Source organism: Vulpes lagopus, chromosome 10 (genome assembly GCF_018345385.1).
Source record: "Vulpes lagopus strain Blue_001 chromosome 10, ASM1834538v1, whole genome shotgun sequence".
Taxonomy (NCBI): Eukaryota; Metazoa; Chordata; class Mammalia; order Carnivora; family Canidae; genus Vulpes; species Vulpes lagopus.
Window position 1 is genome coordinate 55,281,151 of NC_054833.1, and position 24,803 is coordinate 55,305,953.

General features: G+C 42.7%; 1 protein-coding gene across 1 annotated transcript; it reads left to right on the forward strand.

Annotated features, from left to right (window-relative positions):
- The first annotated feature begins 16,110 nt into the window (after positions 1-16,110).
- MMP1 (matrix metallopeptidase 1) lies at positions 16,111-24,316 on the forward strand. The gene is made up of 10 exons (XM_041771713.1): positions 16,111-16,303; positions 16,749-16,990; positions 17,085-17,233; positions 17,472-17,597; positions 18,846-19,001; positions 19,115-19,232; positions 21,201-21,334; positions 22,794-22,956; positions 23,474-23,577; positions 23,757-24,316. The coding sequence occupies exons 1-10, from the start codon at positions 16,199-16,201 to the stop codon at positions 23,855-23,857; spliced, it is 1,398 nt and encodes a 465-aa protein (XP_041627647.1). The 5' UTR covers positions 16,111-16,198; the 3' UTR covers positions 23,858-24,316.
- Positions 24,317-24,803: the final 487 nt, after the last annotated feature.

Sequence of the window (24,803 nt, forward strand, 5' to 3'; positions counted from 1 at the left end):
CAAAAAGCTAATGAAAGTGATTATAATTATGTTAAATACATTTCCTAGATTAAAAAACAGAATAACAAGATTAGAATGTTGACTTTAAAGTCTTAAGAAACCTTAAGATTTATTTTTTTATGAATTGAATGTTAATTACGATGCAAGTAAAACTGTACTGATAGGCATGCAAAACAAGCTGTGTTCAGGCATTAACAAATCCAACTGAAAGGTTGTCATATATTTCCAGTCCTATTTTAATGCAGAAAAGAAACAAATACTTTACATATATTATGTCTTTTTTTAAGATTTATTTTATTTATTCATGAGAGATACAGACTGAGAGAAAGAGGCAAAGAAACAGGCAGAGGGAGAAGCAGACTCCTCGCAGGGAGCCCGATGCGCACTCTATCCTGGATCCCGGGATCACGACCTGAGCCAAAGGCAGAGGCGCAACCGTTGAGCCATCCAGACATCCCTACGTATAATATGTCTTTTAATTCTCATTTACAAGGTAGGTATTACTAAACCATTTTTTTCTAGATTTTATTTTATTTTTTTTAAATAATAAATTTATTTTTTATTGGTGTTCAATTTGCCAACATACAGAATAACACCCAGTGCTCATCCCAAGTGCCCCCCTCAGTGCCCATCACACAGTCACCCCCACCCCCCGCCCTCCTCCCCTTCCACCACCCCTAGTTCGTTTCCCAGAGTTAGGAGTCTTTATGTTCTGTCTCCCTTTCTGATATTTCCTACCTATTTCTTCTCCCTTCCCTTCTATTCCCTTTCACTATTATTTATATTCCCCAAATGAATGAGACCATACAATGTTTGTCCTTCTCCGATTGACTTACTTCACTCAGCATAATACCCTCCAGTTCCATCCACGTCAAAGCAAATGGTGGGTATTTGTCATTTCTAATGGCTGAGCAATATTCCATTGTATACATAGACCACATCTTCTTTATCCATTCATCTTTCGATGGACACCGAGGCTCCTTCCACAGTTTGGCTATTGTGGACATTGCTGCTATAAACATCGGGGTGCAGGTGTCCCAGCGTTTACTAAACCAGTTTTACAAATAGGATTGCTGCCACTCAGAAAGACTGGGTCCCATCCTCAAGGTCATGCAGAGAAGCGGCAGAGCCAGAGCTCCTGACCCCACTCTGGGGTTTGGTGCTCTCTGCTGTCCCCTACTCTGAATGTTGGCATGAATTGATCAAAGTGATTAATGGCAAGGAGGGAAGATGAGGAGCAAAGCAAAGACCTACAGGGGAAATAAGGCAGAAGCTGAAAAAGAGAGAGGAAGGGGCTGGTGGTGGACAGCAGGTCAGTTGACCTGACTGACAAGGGGCTGCATGATACAGACATTCAAAAGTCAAAGACTTATCGCTTGAGAAGCTCCTGTAAGTGCTGTTTTTTCCATTTAGATGAGGAATGTTAAGCATGTACTAGAATATTTCATGTGCATCTCAGTGAATAGGAATAAGATCCGTTATTAATAAAGTAGTCATGTCATAATTCAAGAAAATCTGATGATTTACCAATGGGATTAATTCATTAAGAAATCACTGCAAAACCCGATACCACAGGGAGTGGCGTGGTGACTCACAAATGCACAGTGTGGAGCCCCTCCTGAGGGACTGAGGTGACATGTGACTAGTGAGACCACAAGGAGGTTTCTGAAGGCATGAGAATATTTTGTAGACTTGTCACAGAACCTCATTCAAGTTCTGCATCTGACAATGACAATGTAACCCTTAAACTTTTTTGTATGTTCACTTGTTTTGAATTTCTTTTCCCACAAAGCCCTAATATGTCACCATTTAATGTGAAGCAGAGCATCTTTTGTCAGCATTCTCAGCCCACAGCCATCTTGTGACTAATCAGGCTCAAATGACATCCCTGTGAGTGAGTGATAAATGCATAAAGGGAGTCACAGCCACAAGACTACAGTTTGCAGAAACTGAGGTCAAAATTTGCTCTGCTAGGAGAGGACAGAAATGTTGCCTACCCTTCTGGGGCTCACAGTCTGGGGAAGGTACCACTGATTCGGAGATAACATAAAGGGCGGACACGGTAGGAGACGTTCACTAGTTTCTTTGCTCACTCACTCTTAGCAATACCTCCCAGGCCGTCCCTACACGTAAGCACGCTGCTGAGAGCTTGCACTCATCAGAGAACAGAACACAGATCTTTGTCTTCTTAGGACTTACATTCATGAGGCAGGCAGATAAGAATTAGAATTATAGACTATAAATACACTGTACCGTATGTGAGATGGGGATACATGCTCTGGAAAGAAGAAAAAACGTAGAGTTTTTTTTGTTTGTTTATCTTTTTTTTTTTAATTATTACAAAGACAATACATTTTGACCATAGAAAAATGAGAATCTACAGATAAGTCAAAAGGTGAAATAAATTTAAAATCTCCCACAAGCACACCTCTTAAAGAGAACTACTGTTAATACTTTCACAAACTTATTTCCACACATTTTTCCATCATATATATTAGTGTCAATATTATATTCTGCTTAGTAACTTGAATTTTTTACTTAACCATACATCATAAATATCTATCAATGCTAATGGATATTTATCTGCAATATCATTTTTAACTAGATTAAAGGTGTTGCATTTTATTAATGCACTATAATTTATTTAACATAAATTTATAGATAGATATGGTTTATAGATATTAATAGATATTAATGGTTATAGATAGATATTTATAGATATATTTATAGATATTTATAGATATCTATAGATATTAATGGTTTTTTTCCTATCTTTTTTTATTATTTTTTAACAAATTTATTTTTTATTGGTGTTCAATTTACCAACATACAGAATAACACCCAGTGCTCATCCCGTCAAGTGCCCCCCTCAGTGCCCGTCACCCAGTCACCCCCACCCCCCGCCCTCCTCCCCTTCCACCACCCCTAGTTCATTTCCCAGAGTTAGGAGTCTTCATGTTCTGTCTCCCTTTCTGATATTTCCTACACATTTCTTCTCCCTTCCCTTCTATTCCCTTTCACTATTATTTATATTCCCCAAATGAATGAGAACATACACTGTTTGTCCTTCTCCGATTGATTTACTTCACTCAGCATAATACCCTCCAGGTCCACCTGCACCCCGATGTTTCTAGCAGCAATGTCCACAATAGCCAGACTGTGGAAGGAGCCTCGGTGTCCATCGAAAGATGAATGGATAAAGAAGCTGTGCTCTATGTATACAATGGAATATTCCTCAGCCATTAGAAACGACAAATACCCACCATTTGCTTCAACGTGGATGGAACTGGAGGGTATTATGCTGAGTGAAGTAAGTCAATTGGAGAGTTTTTTTTTTAAGATTTATTTATTTATTCAGAGAGAGGGAGAGGCAGAGACACAGGCAGAGGGAGAAGCAGGCTCCATGCAGGGAGCCCGACGTGGGACTCCATCCCGGGTCTCCAGGATCACACCCTGGGCTGTAGGCGGCACTAAACTGTTGCGCCACTGGGGCTGCTGTAGAGTTTTTTTTTTTTTTTTTAATTATTATTTTTTTATTGGAGTTCAATTTGCCAACATATAGCATAACACCCAGTGTTCATCCCATCAAGTGCCCCTCTCAGTGCCTGCCACCCAGTCACCCCCAACCCCCGCCCACCTCCCCTTCCACCCCCCTAGTTCATTTCCCAGGGTTAGGAGTCTCTCATGTTCTGTCACCTTCTCTGATATTTCCCACTCATTTTCTCTCCTTTCCCCTTTATTCCCTTTCACTATTTTTTATATTCCCCAAATGAATGAGACCATCTAATGTTTGTCCTCCAATTGACTTACTTCACTCAGCATAATACCCTCCAGTTCCCTCCACATCAAAGCAAATGGTGGGTATTTGTCGTTTCTAATGGCTGAGGAATATTCCATTGTATACATAGACCACAGCTTCTTTATCCATTCATCTGTCGATGGATAAAACATAGAGTTAAGGGAATTCAAATGAAGGAGGCCGAGGGTGGTGGTGGGTTGCAGCATAATTTACATGGTCAGTGTGAGCTTTTTTCCCCAGAAACAGAAAGACAGGACACAGCTTTCAGAATATAGCAAGTCACTTTCGATCCCCAGCTATTCTCTGTGATCTGTGCCTGACCAGCTCTACTCGTCCAGCACACTACTTGCAGAGCTTCCTAGGAGCTGTTAGAACAAAGGAATGTGAAAACCCCAGTCATTAAGTATTGTAAAACAAAAACAAAAACAAAAACAAAAACAAAAAACAAAAACAAAAACAAAGGGAGTCCAAAAATGATCAGTCTCTGCTGGGCCAGCAAATAGCCTAAACGACATCAGAGACAATAATCAGTGGTCAAACCTCAGCGCTGTTTCAAAAGTAAAGACTGACCTAATGCACATTCTTGAGTTGTTTTTGCAGGATTGAGACCAGGCCCCATAGGGCTCTTGAGATGGAAAGTGTCACCAGCAGGACTCCCCCTGGTCCTCCCTCTTCATCACAGGAATGTTAACCTTATCTTTCTGAGGCAAAACCCAGGTAGAGCCCCTGCAGCCATCGGGGCTGGACCACCAACTCACAACTGCAGGGAGGGGCCATGGAGTATCTGACAGTTACCTCTTCCTCATTATAGTGCCCACGTCTTGGCCCCTGGAGCAGCACATGAGCCTCATGAACATACGACATGGGTATACACATGTTTCCTGTGTGTGCCAGACCTTACACCCACTTCTGTATCCAACCTAAATAAAAGAAACCCACTTGCCCCCACTTGGGAGCCCCAGCTCCGGAAGCCATTCTCCATGATCTCTTTACTCACTGCAAATAAAGCTTCCTTTGTGCGACAACTCTACCTGATGTCATTTCTACCTATGACTCAGCAAGGAGTGAACCCACGGTCCTTGGTTTGCAGGGCTTCTTGAGGCCACAGAAGTGAGTGGGTGGGGTGGAAGGTCTAGAAGATACAGCCAGAGAGGTAAGGGCTGAGGTGGGAACAGACCACGTGGAGTTATGGAGGCCAGTGTAAAACTGGTTTTTACTGTTGAGTGAAACGGAGGAGCCAGTGGAAGGTATGGACCGGAAGAGCGTCTGTGTGTTCTGCTGCATTGGATTCCAGGGGAGCACAGATTCTGGTCAGGAGGTCCTGCAGGGCTCCAGCAGGAGACGGCCATGCCTTCCACCAGGGAAATGTGAGAACAAGAGAAGGGTTGAGAAGGACACAGCAGCTGGAAGCATGAGGCTGCCGGGTCAGCACCGCCTGAGAAACATCAGGCTGTGGGCAGAGCAGAGGCTCACCTTCAGCCGTGTTGCATATCTGAGATGTCCATCTTCATCGTGGTACTGACCAGGAGCATCATGGTCGTCAGTAAAATAAAGCAGAATAGCAGGGTGTCTCAGAATCTGTAACGACAGATTGCCTCTTCTTGCTATTTGTAGGAGCCCAGGATTATCATATGTACACAGAGTGCCTGACACAGAGGGTAGAACGTGGTATGGGGGTGCCATGGACACTTCGGGGTGGGAGTGCAGAAACCTTCATAGATGATACAATGATGAGAACGTGGGTAAGGAAGCATTTCTACAAGTCAAGGGAGGAAATTAGGGAGAAGCGAGTGAAGAAGGGAAAGGATTAAGATGACAGAACAGGGAATCACATGAAGAAAGTGATCTAGAGTGGTCACGTAGGAAGTGGGTGGGGTACAAGGAGGAGAGAGGTGTCTGAAGAGAACTTTCATCCGGATCCCAGGGCTGAGGCCTGAGACCAGTTGGGGCGGGGGGGGTGTTCATTCCTCACTGACTAGGGCTCGAGAATGCTCCAGCTGGTCTGAGAAGCAAAGCCAGCCTTGGCCTCTCAAGCAAGGAAAGGGGATATGGCTGTGGCTTGACTTATCTCTTTCTCTCATTCATTCATCGATTTATTCGCTCATTGATTATTCATTCATTGATTTATCTATTACTTAAACAAATATTTACTTGATGCTAAGACTGCCAGGCCCTGTGCTAGGAGAAAGGTACATAAGATTTCCCTCTTATATTCTAGCAAAAGAGATAGAAAGTGAACAGGTACTTGGAATGCAGGGTGGGCCACGAGCAGTGTCAGCAAGCACACAGAGGAGGGAGACATACGTGGCTAGCCCTGTTTGGGGAGGTCGAGGCAGGACTTCAGAGGAGACACAGCTAAGCTGAAACCCACACAGCAAATACTTACTGAGCAAAGGGGAAGAGGATGAATGTCTCCTCCGGCATAACATATACGAAGTGTTTCCACAACTTGGCTTTTTAATCGCTCCAGCTCCCAAGCAGGGCATCTTTATGCCACCTGCTTGCTTCTGTATGTCATCGCTCATGACGTCACACCCTGAGCTGATGCCAGGTACATGGAGCCACCTGAAGTTCTGTCCATAAGCCAGTTCTCTCTGCCTCCTCCAGCCCACCTGTCCCCATGGCGAGGATAGGATCTGTAAGGTCACCTAGGCTTGAAATCAGAATTAGGACCATGGTCTCTCAAAGTTTTGCATGAGCTTGTTTACAGGGAGGCATCATCCTTGGAGCAAAACTGGTCTGCAGAAAAGCGAAAACCAGCAAATTCTCAGGCTCAGGCTAAGAACAAGAGTGAGAGACAAAGACAGAGACAGAGAGAGCCTGTGATCTTCTCACTTCTCAGGATGGCTGTCCTGAGATTCCCCAAGTTCCTTATTATAAATCTACTCTAACTGACCTCCCAACAAAATGACTCTTGGCTTAGGCTTATGTTGGAAGCGGGTTGACAAACTCAGAACTTCAGAGAATGTGTGGGTTTGGCTGCGGGGTCCCAGCAGGGCAGAGGAAAGTGTTATGTCTCAGTGAAGCCAACAGTCGGTGAGCAGAACAGTGGCTGTTCCGTTACTGTCTGTGTTTAACAGTGTGTTTTTGACATCTCCCCACCCTGCCTCTGGCTGTGTGCAATCTCCCTCTTATGTACATCCATTCATCCATGTGTGCTGTAACTGTCCTCGACTGTGTCCTACATTGGACTGCCACCAGGGCCCAGCACAGCTCTGCCTCTTAACTGTTGCTTATTAAGCTCTTATTGAATGGATAGATGGAGGATGGATGGGTGGATGGATGAGTTTAGGAAGGAAACAGTGCTTGATCCTCAATGTTCTTTAACCAGTAAGAGTCTAACAGGCTTGCATGTGGAGTGTGAGGGAACAGCATGTGCAGTGGTGTGAAGATGTGAGAGATAACACAATTTGGGAGAATCACAAGGAGTTGGCTTGACTACAGTGAAGAAAAGATATTTTTTTTCTGAATCCTATTGTAAAGAGAATACCAAAAATTCAACTTGCTATTACATAACCAAATACATTACATTTCCATTAATAAATGTAACAACTGAGAAGACACTCCCTGAAACATATTAATTAATTGGGTCCATGCACAACTCAGCAGTAAATCCATATGGGAAGTCATCAGGCTTCATACAATAAACTGAACTGGTAACTTGACTGAGCATTACCTCCTGCACACATAGCACGTCTTTAGCATTTCTGAAGTAGATCAAACAGGCCTCAGACAGGGGCACAGCATTCATGGGATAAGTGCCCCGGCCTTCTGGATTTACCAGAGAATCCACAGAGTCCTTTAAACCCTCGTTCGTCAGTAGGGAAAAGCCGCTTCAGAGGAGATGAGGGAGTTTAGGGGGGAGTCCCACCCTGAGGTACGTCCCGAGAAGTGACAGGCCACACCACAACAGCTGATTCATAACGCAACTGTACTTATCAATAAAAGCTCCTCAGCATGAGTAAGAGGAAGCTGTTTCACTTTCCCAAGATAAAACTGAAGGTGAGTATGTATGTTACATGACTTCCTGGCAATGATTTATGCAACTGAGAAATCTGCCACCTCGACATTTAGTGTTAGAGGCACATGCAGCCGGAGATCCGTCTCATAGTTTGGCTGCTTCTTGCGTGGGCCTCTGAAGTTAATCAAGGAGTAACTCACTGTGTTAGCTTATGATGGGCATTTTAGCCAAAAACTATATTGACGTTGACTTGCTGTACATCACTGCATAATAACAATTTCTTCGAGAATCGTGATAAATTTACATTATTGATAGTTTTTCACTAGCAATATTTGGCATATTGACATGTTCTCATCATCATAGTTGCAAGAGTTTTACTTCTAATAAATAAAACAAATGAAAATCTAGGACCTTGATTTTCTCACGTCCAATGTTGTATGGCTAACGTAGATGATTTTAGGAGTCTTTCCCCTCTACAAGGAATAGACACTCATTGAGCAGCTACTATGTGACGAGCATGATGTATTTTTGCATTTGGGGATTCAAGTAGTCCTAAAGCTATCATGGAAAATCTTGATATTATTATTTGCATTTTATATGTGAGAAAATGAGAGATCAGAAAGATTAACATGCTGAAGTTTACAAGTCTAAAAACCTGCAAAGTCGAAGTATGAGTTCAAATCTGCTTTACAGAAAAATTAGATTTCTTCCATGTTCAGAATGCTGCATCTGGTTCTGTGTTCTGTTTCTGTGTACATCCATAATAAGTCTGCTTTGTAATCATGCTGTCTGGAGTATCAATCAATGGGAGTCAGTTCATTTGTAATGCATGTACAGTATTTTGGTTAATATTCTAAGGGCAAATTTGTCTTTTTATTTCAAAAATGCTAACTACAGACCCAGAAAATTAGTTTCCTGTCTGTGAACTCGGGTTATCTTGCACTGCTGTGGAGCACCTGATCATGGAGATGGTCGTAAAGGTCAGGAGGTAAGGACAATCACCATATACAGTCATTCCATTTATGAGATACCTGCTAGTTCGATCCTATCATAAATACATGGGTTAGGCATTATAATCTCCTTTTTGCAGAAGATAACAGCCGAAATTGCTCAGCTGTGATTCAAACCCATGTCATTTGACTCAAAATTCTGTGCTTTTCCTACCACACCTTTTGGACAGTACCTGAAGGCAAATTCTCTTATGCATCCTCTCCGCATGTACAGGATAACCAACCCCACTCACTACAATTAGAGCCACTGGTTTGTGAGCAAACGCTAGTCCTGGAACACACAGTGACTTGGGAAATGGAGAGCCCTGGGCTTAAATCCCCACTGTGCCACCTCCCGGTTCGTGGAGAAGACAATGTGTGTTTGCATTTCTCCTCACCCAGTCATGGAAGCATCCAGCTCTAAGGGGCCTAGCCTCCACACACCCACCCCATGGCCACCCCCAGGAGCTCCCAAGGAGCAGGAAGAAGAGTGGGGGTCTGTAGGCTGCTGGAGACAGCCCAAATGTTCCCTTTTCCAGTTTATGGAAACTGCTCTCTCTCATGCTTCCCTCAAAACTTTCCTTTCCCTTCTTAGTTAAAGACACCTGGCACAACCTCCCCAAATGATATTAGACTTTCCCTGAAGTTGGAAAAATACTGCTTTTAATCAGGTACCTTTTGACTATAGTCCTGAAGACGCCCCTGAACTAGGAACACTGAGTTCTTGGCAAGGTCAGGGGAAATTATGGGACAAAACATAAAATTGACATCCCAATATGTTAGCCCATGACATATATTCTCCATAGAACTGCATGTGTGTATTCTCTCACTGTGTTAAGTGTATATATGAAGTTCATTAGATATGCATATTTATAGATTTTGAGTCCTGAAGGTCAACATATATCTATATCTATATATCTATCTATATATATATAGATATTATAATGCAACACACACTGGTCCCCTTTACATGGAGCCTGTGCTAACCCCTCAGCATAAACGAGGGTACAGATTTGCTCTTATGACCCTGAAAGCAGATCCTGGGCTGGAGGAGAAGCAGGACTCTGAGGATTTGAGGAGGCTCAGGCTGAACTCTGAGGCCAGGGAAGAAAACACCCCAATGTTCTAGTTGTGTAGCTTTTAGGATAGGGCTCCTGGCTTTTCTCTTTGGGGTAGACTTCTCTAAAAACCCTTATGCCCTATTGACTATATCTGTACACATTCTCCTGCTCCTTTCAAGAGCAGTATGGCCTGGGAACCTAGCTTCCTTTCCCAAAACCATGGAGGGGAACCACATGCCTAAGAGGAAGTCACTGCCTTCTGAGACCTTCTGCATGGAGCCTGTGCAAGGCTCAGGCCCCCACAGAATCTGGCTAAAAATAATAGGCTACAGGTACCTCTGTACCTTATATTGGACTTAATTGGTAAAGAACACCTAATAATAAAAACAGTGAAGCTAACTCTTCCTTAGTACTTACTCAGTTATACGGTGCCAGGTACAGTGCATGTATTTAGAAAATAATATTATGCTACCCCAACATAACATATGTTATGTTGCCACCTAACATAAAATTAGGGAAGCAGAAGTTGATGACCTTTTCAACTGATCTCTAAGATTATGTCATGAGGCAATTGAAAGACTTGGCAAATTTGCCCCCTTTCTATCATGGAGTGAATCTCTGAAATTCTCTGCAATGCGATACATAATTCTGAAATCGACTAGCTGCATGTCCTTCCTGCTGCACCAAATCCTGATACTTGCTCATGGTTTAGTGTGCACAATGGCTTGGGAGCTCTTCACTCTCATCAGGTGCCTGGGATCCAACAAATGACCCTCCAAGGAGCTCATTGGAAGGTAGTCCAAGTCAACATCTAACAATGCAGCTGCAATAAGACCCCCTCCGCCTGCCTCTCCAAGAACACCCAACTGATGCTACTTGCACCAACATGACAAGATGTGTTACCAGGGCTAGGTTCTAAGAACTAAGTACAGAACTGATGCAAAAAAGAGACTTTGATTGAATTTGTTTTGGTCATTAAGTGGATTTCTGGGTAAATTGTCTATAAAGTACATCTTTGTGTTTTAAATCTTGTTTTTCTTTTTGTCTTCCATAAAAATTTTGGAGATACGTGCCTACATAAATATTCATTGGAGTAATACAAATTACATTTAAAATTTTTGACAGCTACTTCAAGAAATGATTATACAATAATCAGGCTGTATCCATTTTACGAGAGAATTAACTTCTGAGAGCAAAAATCAGTATCCAATTATTTTTGCCCTGGAAAATGGAGAGAAAAGCAAACACATATAAAAATAACAGCTCTCTTTTCAAAAAATTACCATCCATTAGGACAGTCAAGTCCAGGTAAGGAAAATATGAAAAGTGCTTTAAGAAAGTGTAACGTTTTGTGAAAACACAGACTAAGGAGGAGACAGAAAACATTGTGGATGAAGTAGCGCTTACACAAGCCCAGAAGGATGGGCAGAAGTCTGTAAAGTAGGCACAGAGGGAAACAGATAGAAGTCGAGTTGGATCAAGGGCAGGGCAGGTCTGGGAAACAGTGGAAGCAATTTGTGCAGGGGCGGGGGGTGGAAGTGGGAAGTCACTCCAGGCCTGAGCTCAGCAGGTCTCCCACGCTGCCATCGTCTTTGGTCAATAAAGGAAATCACGGAAGGATTTTATTCATAAAACAGAATTATGAGGCTTTTGTATTTACTGCACATGATGTCCCAGCCACTGGACTAGGATACCCTACATGTGTTTCTCCATCTCAGAAACCTGTCTGAGGCACTGTTTTTTTCCAGTTTTTAGGGGAGAAAATCAAGACATTAAAAGATTGGTAAGATGAAAATTGAGAGGAATGTCAATCCCATAAGAGACTCTTGACTCTAGGAAACAAACTGAGGGTCGCTGGAGGGGAGAGGGTAGGGAGATGGGGTAACTGCGTGACAGGCATTAAGGAGGGCACATGATGTGATGAACACTGGGTGTTATACACAATTGATAAATCACTAATTCTACCTCTGAAACTAAAAAAAAAAGACATAAAAAGACCGAGTAATAGGCTATGTGGTCAGGGCTCTGCTGATGTTTGAATTCTGGTCTGTGGTTTAGTTTGAAACTCTGTTCCAAGTAAGAAGTTAAAACAGTGAAGATTACGAGTCTCACTTTGGAAGGAAATAACACTGCAGCTCCAGGTGGTGCTGTCCCCACGGCAGGTGAAGCTGAGATAGGAGTCCAGGAAAAGACCCAGTCCGCGTTCAGGGAGGAAATTTTGTGAGGTTGAAGGCTGAAGTTACAAGAGAAGAAAACACTGTCCTGGGATCATAAGTGGTCAGAGATGAGAGGTGAGGACTCAGAGCAGGGCCTGAGTGAATGGACAGATTCAAGAGGGGGAAAAGGAAGAGATGCCAGCAAAGATGAGGGAGTAATCAAAAAGCATAGGGAGAAAAAGCGAAGTGCAGAGACTCCCACACCAAGGAAAGAAAGATCTCCAAAACAATGCCAGAGAGTGCCAGTGGCAACACGAACTGAGGAAAAGCCATTTGACCTGGTGGTGGAAGTTAGCAGTCTGCTGAGAGCCCAGTACAAGGGGTCAAAGCCAAGATCAAGCTCAAACTGTAAAGTTGATGGTAAAGAGCAAAGAGGTGGTTGAGAGGTTGTGGTCATCAATCTGTTCCACAGGGCAGACAAGTTCACAGGAATTTGTACCAAAGGAGATGCTTACGGGAAAACAGAAGGGTTGAAATCCCAGGGGAAGACATCAGCTTACACCCAGAGGGACTCTTCCACACTCTTTCACTGGCTTTTCCACAACAATTCCCTGTTAGGACGAAGAGATGCATTCCAGGGTTAGACATATAGAGATGTCTGCAGGATTCAGTTAGGATCCTTTCAGGCCTGAGGGACAGGGTAGTGGCATGGAGACATTATCATGGACATGAGAGAACTAATGGATCCAGCCTCATGTCTCACAACACTTCCTCTGATAGGGAGGCAGAACCTCCACACCCAGAGCGTGTGGGTCATGTCTGGTGACAGCACACCACAAGGCTGGTGGACTGGAGTTGCACAGACACATGTCGGTAAGCGTCTCCAGGCTGGTGTGTCAATCATTTCTAGCCAGAAGGTAGCCATGTCGACTGAGGCAATCAGCAGGTGCGCAGAGTCTGTTAAGTGTTGGGCACACACCGGCTGTCCACAAAGCTACCTAGGGCCATATGTAGGGAGAACATACCAGCTGGGGCAAAGCTTTCCCTCATGTTACTCCCAAAACAAAACAGCATGAATTATTTTTAAAGGTTCTGGCTAAAGGTCATTTCAAGACTCATGGGACTAAAAAACTATAAAAAATTATCTGACACTCAAATAGAATTATAAAATTAAAAAGGCTGAATTTCCAAGCATATGAAGCAAGGTTGATATTCCAAGACTGAGTTTGATATGGAAAAACACAAACATGCTCTCCTTCCAAAGAGCAGCAGGCATGAAGTGACCAAGGAAACCTTGGAAACAGTTTGCCTGCTTGGAAATAGTCAGGAGCCAGTTGATGCAGCCACCCTCACTAGAGTCCATTTCCATCTACTGTTCTCCAGGGATACAGTAGAGGAATAATTTCCACAAAACTACATCCAAGCGAGGGTTATCAGGAAAGAAGCAGCTCCCAGCGAAAAAACATTCAAAGGTGAAAAACAATAAAATCCTATCATGTCTTGAGCTTCTTGGAAATGTGCCATGTTCAGGCATTGCTAGGATTTTGGTGGGATTTAATCCCTAGCTTTCTGGTATAGTTTTTTATGTTTTCTTTTCCACTCTCCAACATATCATATGCCAGCACTAACCAGGGAGTTACATGTGTTCTGCTATGAATATTTGCCTATTAATTTCGAGATTCAGGACCATGTGAATCTTTGAGGCTGACTGCCCAACCAAAACTTAATTTAAAATTCTTTGTTATTTCGAGAAGAAATTTAACAACAAGCAATTTTAGTGACCAGTTTGCAATCCACGCCAGCATCCTGAAGTTGTCATGGAACACTTATGGCTTTTAGGTCAAGAACTCTGCATTCAAACCAGGAGCAGAAGATTAAGTCCAAGCTGTATGTACCCTCCCCGACCATGTCCCCCTATCCCTGCAGGGGTGTGACCGCAGACCTTCTCTCCAGTCTCTTCATCTGGAAAATCAGGGTGCTGGGCTAGACCCATGGTTTCTGAGCTTCATCGCAAGTGAATCATCACTGTTGAATAAAAGTCGAAGACTTCTCTGGAGGAGAGAAAACAGGGGACCAAGTGGGAGGGAGGGAAGGAGGGAAGTGAGGCTCTCAGGCCCTGTTTCCCACTTCCATCAGGACACTTCTGCTTTACAAGTTGGATTTCCAGAGGGATTTTGTCTAAAGGGTATAGTAGTTTATAAAAGTTGGAAAATTTATAGACCATAGGATATGTAAACTTTTGCCACATTGAATGTTTTAAGAGACTTCCCAGGTGATGCCTCTGTAATTCCTTGCCCAGCCCCAGCTGGTCACATGTTCTGAGTTAACCCAGTGACCATGATTCCCACTGCCCAGTGGAGTGGGATGCATCCTCTTCACACTGACCAGATTCCCCAGAGGCAGGGTGTGTCTGTCGTTCCTTGACTTTATCTCAGAGACTCTTTCGGGATTCCCCTTGCCTGCACTAAAGTCAGTTCAGTGGCTGCTGTTCTGTGGTCCTGGCCCCATCTTCCATCTGATGCCCTGCAAAGGAGAGAGTTTCAACTTCATGAGAATTTCTTGTAATTCCTCTTACTGCTTGAACTCATGAAGTACTCCACTTAAATGAGGAAATTGTGGTTAGATAATTAGGGAGGAAATGAGCTCTTTCACATCAATCCAAAATACACTGAAGCAATATTTATGCGCAAGATGTTGTTCTTTGTATGGCAAGGGAAACAGAAGTTGGTGAGGTGAGAAAGTCCCGAGAAAGTTGGCCTGACAGGTGGGAGAGGCAGAACGTCCTGTTAGGTGCTGAAGGGGGAAAATGTAGGCAAGTGGCTCTCAGCGTCCTGTCTCATTAACACTTTCTAGGAAGGAAAGTGGGTAGAGGAAGCCACAGATTAACATCATCTTTTCTCACCAAGGGTAGAAAGGACACCCCCACAATACACTTTAATATAGAACACAGATGCATAATGTACAATTTGCATTACATGGCCACGTATTTATTTTAACATGCATACAAAAAAAACTATGATTTTACAGACAGGATAGCCTGTTATGAGGCAAAACTTGTAAATTTCAAGAAAAATACAAAAATAATACTAGAAGGTGGCACTGGATTTGGCAAAAATGATGATGGAGGTAGGAGGATTAACAAAGGTCAGGAAATACAGACTTCGACCAGTTCTACAGTCTCTTCTCCCCCAGAACCTTCTGGCAAAACTAATATGAGCAGCTTTATATGGACTTCTGTTAAAGCCATCTTAAGATGTCTCATACGATGTCTGTTTACTAATTAACCCCTCCTATAGAAATTGCTGAGCAGAAGATGCTAAATAAGATCATTCGAATGGATGAATGCATAAATACATGAACAAATAAATCATTGCTGCCTAGCCTCAATGGGCAAAGATGTGCCCATATCAAAGGGAGCGAGGCTGATTAAAAATAAGACAACAGACTCCCAGTAAGACAATAAGACCTGGTCTTCCTTGCCTCATCTGGTACATTTTGACAGGTTTCAGAGAAGGATCCTCTTTGCCCCATGATGCCAATGGGCAGTGTCTATACAGGGTAAGTTATCTCACACCCCACCACTGGGTGGGGGGTTCTCAGCCAACGTTCTCAACTCTGGGCCTGAGGAAAGATTAAGAGAAACGATGGGAGCCTGGAAATAGTTTCCCAGGCGATGTAGCAAAGGCTGAAGAGAACTCCCCTTGAAGCCAGGAGAACCGCCCCATGGTAAGCGCCTGCAGGGCTGTAGGCTTGCAGTAAGGTGCTTGCTGGACGAGCGCACAGCACACCTACCAGCTCAGCAGCTCTGCCCTCTGCCCTGATTGGGAGCAGGGCGTGTGCACTCTGGAGCACTTCATAGCCAGCAGATTCCAGGAGCAAAGCCCTACTTTTCAAAATGCTCAGGGAGTACTCTAGTCCCCTTTGCAAAGAGGTTAGAATTGAAGAAAACAACTGTCTTGTGCCTCCTTCACACACGTCCTGTTTGATATTAATCATAGTATTGCGACACCAAGTGAATCCAAATAATCTGCATGGCGTCACCATTTCTGATAATTGCTCCAGCTATTCATCGCTAATCAAAGAGGATGTTATGAAACGTGAGTCAGCCAGCCTCCGGCTTTCTGGAAGTGTGGGTCTGTATATAAAACGGGATCTTCCTTGCTGAGACACTGGACAGGCAGGCAGGGGGGAGCATCAGAGACCTTTAACTGAGAAGGACAACGAAGCTCAGCATGCTGAGCCTTCCTCTGCTGCTGCTGCTGCTCTGGGGCGTGGGGTCCCACGGCTTCCCAGCAGTGACTTCAGAGACACAGGAGCAAGATGTGGAGATGGTCCAGGTAAATGCTGAATTTCACACGCCACAAATGCAAGAGCCTTTATTTGCATTTTTGCAGAGTATTATGGAGTAGCAATGGTACCCTAAGGAGGTTTATGTAAGGGTGGATTTCTTACAAAGAGAAATTTTTGGTAGAAAGAGCTCTCTCCCCCAAACTGTATCCAGCTACGCACAGCTTCATCTTTTCCCTTTCCCACGTGGAGGTGAGTGGGAACTAACTACCATATGCCAATGTGACTCTACAAATTGTGATTCTGACTGCATACTGACTAGTCTAGGGAGATTTCTACCCTGAAATTAGTTTCCACCAATAATAATTTCCACCATGACATCTAAACATGATCTTTAAAAGTAGTTCTCCATTTCAGCTAAAATTTCTTACTGTCAATCTTCAGAAAACAGAAAGATGTCCCCCCCAATGTTTCAATAATTTTATGTTTCATCAGAACTACTTGGAAAAGTATTACCATCTGAAGAGTGATGGGAAGCCAGTTGTGAGGCAGAGGGACAACAGCTTAGTGGCTGAGAAGCTGAAGCAAATGCAGGCGTTCTTTGGGCTGAAGGTGACTGGAAAGGTCGACACGGACACCCTGAATCTGATGAAGCAGCCCAGATGTGGGGTGCCCGATGTGGCTCAGTACGTCCTCACTGATGGGAGCCAATGGGACCACACACATCTGACCTACAGGTAAGCAGACTGAGCGGCAGACGGAGAATGCTATTTCCCGTCAGAGCCGTGAGCCATGAGGTCCCATGTGTCTCTGTGTTCTTTGATTTTTAAGGATTGAAAATTACACACCAGATTTGCCGAGAGCAGAGGTAGACAGTGCCATTGAGAAAGCCTTTCAGCTCTGGAGCAACGCCTCTCCCCTGACCTTCACCAAGGTCTTTGAGGGTCAAGCAGACATAATGATTTCCTTTGTCTGGGGAGGTAAGCTCTTCTTATATCATAGAAGTATTTTCACCTTAACTTCTCCTTGCTCCTCAATCCCTTCATCTTTGCAGCTGGAAGAATTTAAGAGGCTATTTGATTTTATGGGCTAAAAGAAGGAAACTATGTCACATTTGATGGAAGTCTGTTGGCCTCTCAGCAAACCTAATGCTTTTCTTTCCTGGATTAGCCTAAATTGGAACCAAGAGGGACATTTGTTGAATTCTGTTTCTGGCAGATCACCGTGACAATTCTCCCTTTGATGGACCCAATGGAAACCTCGCTCATGCTTTTCCACCAGGCCCAAATATAGGAGGGGATATTCATTTTGATGAAGATGAAACATGGACCAACAATTTCAGAAGTGAGTCCACTCATCTTATTTCTCTTGATTCCCCCACCCCTACTTGCTTCATTGTACTGTTGGTTGACTTAACTGAAAGAATACATTTGTAGAAGTATGTATTTTTCTACTACCACTTATAAAATTAATGATGCATTTGGAAAAGTGGAAGAGAAGAGTATTTCTGTTAGTAATAGCATCTCTTTGGTTGCAATTAGGCTACTCTAAAATTTGTATTAAGATTTTTTAAATCTTATTAAGTTTTATTAAAAATGTTATTGAGAACTTTGATGCTATCACTACAATTCAGGGAGAAGTGATGTTCTTTAAAGACAGGTAGAACATTAGTTCCTCTTTGTCTTTTGTGTCTGTAATAATAACAGCTATCACAACTGTGAGTGCCTATGGGCCACTACTGTGCACACACATTATTTATCTTACCCTTGTTTGCATACATAATTATAAATATAATTAAAAGGAAGCAATTACGTGCATTTTCACAACATATTTTCAAAATATTGAAAATCTTAATGTTTTGCTTATGGGCATCTACATAGAATTTTTTTTTAAAAAGGACACACCAAATTTAACAGTGTTAGTAAGATTATGTGAAAATTATTTTTTAATTCTTTTTATTGGAGTTTAATTTGCCAACATATATATAGCATAATACCCAGTGCTCATCCTGACAAGTGTCCCCCTCAGTGCCCATCACCCAACCACCCCAACCACCTCGCCCACCTCCCTTTCCACTACCCCTTGTTCGTTTCTCAGAGTTAGGAGTCTCTCATGTTTGTCACCCTCACTGATATTCTCACTCATTTTCTTTGAGGCACCTCCACACAGTTTTCCAGAGTGGCTGCAGCAGTTCAGATTATGTGAAAATTAAAGGAGAGATTGTGTTTTCCAAAATTTTCAGCATAGGCATAGGAAGAAAAAAACTAACAGAACTCCATTGTCTCTCTGTGAACTAATAGACACCATCTAACCACTGATAAGACTGACCAATCTGTGCAGGACTCAAAGCCAGCTGAGCTTGCTTTGTCATTATCAGTGTAAACATAGAGTTTGGGCTTTAGCCTGTGTCTTCACTATTAAGAAAAGTCTCCCATCTTCCCACCTTTGGGGAAAAGTTTTATAGATATTTCAAAAAGCTACTGACAAAACAGAAGCATTTGTCCTTGTAGAATTGTAGACTACTTCCTAATTACATGTCTCAAAACTGAGAACACTTCAAATAATGGCAAATGGTTTTATTGGACCTTTTAGATTACAACTTGTATCGCGTGGCAGCTCATGAATTGGGTCATTCTCTTGGACTTTCTCATTCTACTGATATTGGGGCTCTGATGTACCCTAACTACATGTATAGTGGCAATGTCCAGCTATCTCAGGACGACATCAATGGCATCCAGGCCATATATGGTGAGTGTATAGAAAATTATAGACAAGGGGCCATTAAAACAGCTGTTAGCTGTCTCCTTTAAGAAGCTGTCTAATACTGGGCAGAACTAACTCCAGATGTCTTTTTCCTTCAGGACCTTCCCCAAATCCTGTCCAGCCAACAGGCCCCCAAACCCCACAAGTGTGTGATAGAAAGCTAACTTTTGATGCTATCACTACAATTCGGGGAGAAGTGATGTTCCTTAAAGACAGGTAGGACATAAGTTCCTCTTTGTCTTGTGTTTGTAATAATGATGGTACTCACAACTGTGGGTGCCTATGGGCCACTACTGTGCACACACATTAATTATCTTACCCTGTTTGCATACATAATTATAATTATAATTATAATTAAATGAAAGCAATTATGAGCATTTGCACAATGTGATGAACTTGTAATAGCCTTTCCCCTACATGTCTTCTGTTGTTTGGTTCTCAGAAAAAAATACCATTGAAATAGAAAATTCAATAAATAGAATCCCATTTTACAGATCAGTAAAGTAAGACAGAGAGAAGGAAAGAGATCCTCTCAGGGCACAGAGTTCTCTGGTGACAGAGTAGTAACTGATCTTCTGATGCCTGCTCCTCAGTTCTCTCATTAATGATGAAATAAGAATGGAGGAATGTTACTACCTCATTAGGAGAAACCAGTCCTTTTTGCAGCACCATGATGCTGAGCAGGGCTGTGTAGCCACTCTGTAAATATCACCCTTCCATCCTAGTAAAGATGCCTCCCACCCAAAGCCTGTGATCTGCAGAGACCTAGGGAAGGGAAGGAGCCATCATGGGGAAAATTCTCAAGAGTTCATGAGGACCCTCCTGTGAGCACATGTGTGTGGTCACCACATGCATCTTTCCTCACAGGGAGGTCCTGGAGCCCAGGCAAGACACAGGCCTACTCTCTGTATCGTCCTGATTCCCAAAGCACCACGCAAAATAATACTAGAGTAATTTTCTGAATGATGTCATTCACAGAAAGATCAGCACTGAGGGAGGGCCAGGGCATCAGTACGTAGATAGTAGGGGTGCCCTGATGGGCTCACTTCTCAGCCCCTATTCCCGGAGTCTTGTCTGTGCTGTTTCACCAATCTGTCAGTAGTCATGTCCACCCTATAATGGAGAGTATTGGTTCAAAATGCTTTCCATTCTCTTTTTTTACTGAAGAAAAGGCTGTATGCAAACCATATAGGGTATGGCTCAAAGCTGGGGAGAGCTAAGGAAATAGTTGGTTTTAAAGGAAAGTTCTCAATATGACAGGACACACCTATCGAAGCAAGTGTTTGAGGGATTTCTTCAAGAACAGGAGCAAGTCTAGGATTTGGAAGAACTGAAAGGACACTGAGATCATTTCAGCATGACCAAGTCATAACACTGTGGGAGGCTGGAGACAGTAGCAAACTTGCCCGGGGTCTCACAGTCAGCAGAGGCAGGACTGGACCTGTCAGGCAGGCTTCCAGATTCCAGGGCCATCATCTTCCCTGTGGACTGTAGAACCAGCTCTGTAAACCACCAACTGAAGGAGGACAAAGGGAGTGGCTGCCAGTTCTGAGTTTAAAATTAACCTTTGCGTCTTATCAGATATGTGGCCTTAGACACCTCCCTTCACCTGCCTGACTTCAATCTCTCGTGAAATGTGAGATGAGAGTAACAGGCTCTTCTAGGGTTTCTGTAAGATGTGATGTAAGGAGAGAGCCAGCTGCCCTAGGTGTACACTCAGTGTTGGAGAGCAGTGTTGGGTTCTGGCCGCTGGTGGTATGCCACTGGTTCCTAATGGCTCCACCAAAGCCAATGGTTAGATTGTGAAAATTTGTGCAAGATGATTGTTAAATGCGGCTATTATTCAAAGTTAAACTTAAATTGTATTAATCCCAAAGCCACTAAAGAGAAGCAAAACTGATCCCTTTGTAATTATTTTGACTATGTTCTTGAGGTCGACTGGGCCTGCTGTGTTTGTATGGCAACAGCAGTTATCACACATCGGCACGCTCCTGGGAACCTCTTGAACTCTGCCCTGGGGTTGTCACAGTGGAAGTGAGCAATCACTACCTACCAGGCCATCCTCATCCCATCCCAGTCCCACCCCTATCCCCCATGTCCCGGAGAGCCAGGACACCACTGGGCTGGATGTCAGCCCCCCTGGTATCCAGTAGATCAAAATCTTTTTCACTTTTTTCAAATCAGGTTCTACATGCGCATAAATCCCTTCTCTCCGGAAGTTGAGCTTAATTTCATTTCTGTTTTCTGGCCAAACCTGCCAAACGGACTTCAGGCTGCTTATGAAGTCTCTGAGAGAGATGAAGTCCGGTTTTTCAAAGGTAACACTTCCAACCATTGTTCAGTTTCTGCGAATTAATCCTCTGTCTGTTCTGGTGCTGAGATATAAGAGAGTTATGGCCGCTTTCTCCCTGTGGACTTCTGAAAATCTGACAATCTCGCTTATCACACCAATGGCAGTCCATCACCTTAACTAAGAATTACATAGTGCATTTCTGAGTCATTTTAAATAAAAAGTCTGTTTATCAGTGTTCTGCTGGTCAAGGAACCTGGACTTATTAAAATGTTTTCTGTGCAAACAATTATGTACCCACCCTGGGGATGGTCAGGAATAAAAGAGAGAGCCTGAGGCCCGTAATATAGAAAGGATGGTGCAAAAACAAGGAAGTGTCCAGATTTCCTAGAGCCTATTTTAATACAAATGAGTCTCCTAAGGGAGGGAGAGGCTACCCTGGGCAGCCGGTTGTCAAAGTACGGTCCCTGGACTGGCAGTGTTGACATCCCCTGGGGAGTCTGTTAGAAACACAGACTCTCACTTAGCATTACTCCTCAAAGTCCATCCACATGGTCAGCTTCCACTTTAGACCTTCTGGAACTCTAACAAGATTCTTAAGCAATTTTTATGTACATTAAAGTATGACAAGTCTTACCATGAACTGAATGGGACAAACATTTTTGACTCTATCATAACAAAATATAATCCAATGATGGGGCTCTTGTCTTTGAAGACACTATGCCAAATACCAATATTTCTGCAAATAGGTGTTTGGCATAGTACACATAAGCATTAAAGTACTTGACCCAGCCAAAGGTTTGAATGTGGTTCAGATGGGCAAAAAACTTTGAAACAGGCTTTCTGATCCTTAAATCACAAAATTAAATAGGATTTTAGAGGCACGAAGTTTCAAACTGCTTTTTTATAAGGGTCAAATGATTGTATTTGTGCCATGAGAATAATCCTGGCTTCAAGGTCTAAGACCTTGTTTTACATGATGTGTTTCACATGCTGTGGGATTTACTAAATGTCAATACACAGATCTGAACACAGCATAAATTAGTTATTTGGCACTGTATTCTAGTCCGATGCCATGTTTTTTATCTACAGAAGTTGCAAGTCATTACATATTCTGAATCATTACAACACTCTGGGCTTTGGGAAACCTTTGGCATGAACTTACACAGCCCTTGGGCAACTGGGGGAGTGAGCCTTGTATCGCTGAGTGGCACGATGAACTCTTTAGTCATTTGAATATCTGACTTTGGAAAAAAGCCCTCAACCCCACAAGCCAGTCACTCGCCAAGCTCACTGCAGATTAGAATTATGAAGGAAGCTTTAAAATATGTACTAATTTCATTGATCTGGGATATGATATTTAAAGGTCTCCTAGATGTTTCTACTGTGCAGACACAGATCTAGCATGAGTCAAGGAACTTGGCTGAAAATCAGATGTCTTCTGGTGCCCCGGACAAGTATTTTAAACCTTGTCTTTTGATTGGCAGGTAATAAGTACTGGGTTGTTCAGGGTCAGGATGTGCTATACGGATACCCCAAGGACATCCACAGATCCTTTGGCTTCCCTAGAACCGTGAAGAGCATCGATGCTGCTGTTTCTGACGAAAATACTGGGAAAACATATTTCTTTGTTGCTAACAAGTACTGGAGGTAAAGACTGAATACAAAAGATGTTAGTGCACCGTCTCTTTCTACCTAGAGAGAACATTCTAGATTGAACCATCCCCAAATGTACTTCATACTGCCTTGGCTAGCTGCCATTTCTGTGAATGGCTGTAGTCATTCTAGCATCTAAGTCCATCGTTCGGTGATCATCGTGCAACACATGTGCTGTGAATCCAGGAAACACATGCAGCTGAATTTGGGAAAGGACACCTAAGGAGGAGGGCACTTACCTTCACAGAGCCCCCTCTGCCAATAGGAACATATCTTTCACTGTAGTTTACAATGTGCGGCACCTCCTGAACAATTAGAATTAGTTATTGGTGTTGAGAGGGACCTTAAAAATCTCCTAATACCCAACGTCCCACCTCAGCCCCACCTTGCTACACCAGACCTATGGAGTTAAAAGTTCTTATAAGAGTTCTGCTGCCAAATCTTCTGTAATGACCTTGAGAAGTCTACACATTTAACACCTTCTGACACTTCCAATTATTTTTTTGACCAGGTATGATGAATATAAGCAATCCATGGATGCAGGTTATCCCCAGATGATAGCAGCTGACTTTCCTGGTATTGGCCATAAAGTTGATGCTGTTTTCCAGAAAGATGGTAAGTGATTATATATATATTTCCTCTATTTTGTTGTCATAGAATAGCATTAGTATTGTAATTTGGAACAGCAATTGCCAAAAATATTTGTTCTCAGAAATGACAGGGTTTTTTAAGAATTCAAGTTAAACCCAGAAATCATTTGTAAAATGTAGTAAGCATCTTTTGTTTATTTCTAGGATTTTTCTACTTCTTTCATGGAAAAAGGCAATACAAATTTGATCTTCAAACTAAGAGAATTCTGAGTCTTGACAAAGCTAATAGCTGGTTCAACTGCTGAAGGAATTGACCAACAATGTTACAACAGAAAATACATTTCAAGATCCCATGGACAGAGTCTTCCTGAAGATCTGTTTGTTTAAATGAAATACAGAGCTATTATGTATAATAGTATTTATACCTCATTCTGCACTTATTTTTTATGCTTGAGAATGCAAAGTGTTGCATACTGCTATAATTTAGTTCCACAGCTGAGAGCTAAGAAAGGTCAGGCTCATGGCTTATAGGTTCAAATGGGCCAGTTTGGCAGAGAAAAAATCTTTTCCAAAGTATAAGACTGTGACATTGATCATGAAATGCAGCTCTTCAAGAGAGGAGCCCAGAGATATAAGTCTTCACCAGAAAAAGACAGTTCATGAGCATATGAGCAGCCACTAGACCATCCTAATATACAAGGAACAATTTTTGTTACAGAAAATATTGTGAGTTTGGAATAAAGCCATCCATGTCTCTGCTGTTTTATAAACTTTCTGATATATTTATTACATTATTATCTCCTGATGATAAAGCCATACTTACTGAGGTTTGAAAATTTGAAATGGGAATAGACAAATACACAAAATATTCACATGGGAAGCTAGGATATACAATAGGTTGGGATATTCCCCAATTTTCATGGAATTTACATTATGAAAAAGAGGTTAAAACTTATTTCCCATGTCCCATGTAAAGATTCCAAAATTGGTTTTAGCTAAAAACAATGGCAGCTGAGTAGTGTTTTTGAAGGTGACATCTTGCCCTCTCCCTTATGAGCTGGGGGGCTCTGCCTTCCCAAGGTCCCACTCCTTGCCATTGTGGAGGAGGGGTGGGTGGCAGCATCTAACTAGTCCTAGCCAGTGCATTGTGCCCAAAAGAGACCCATATCACCTCCAGATGGAAACATGTGATTGCTGGTACAAATTTCTTCAGTGGTCCCCTTTGCTGTGGTGATCATGGAAGACAGCTGG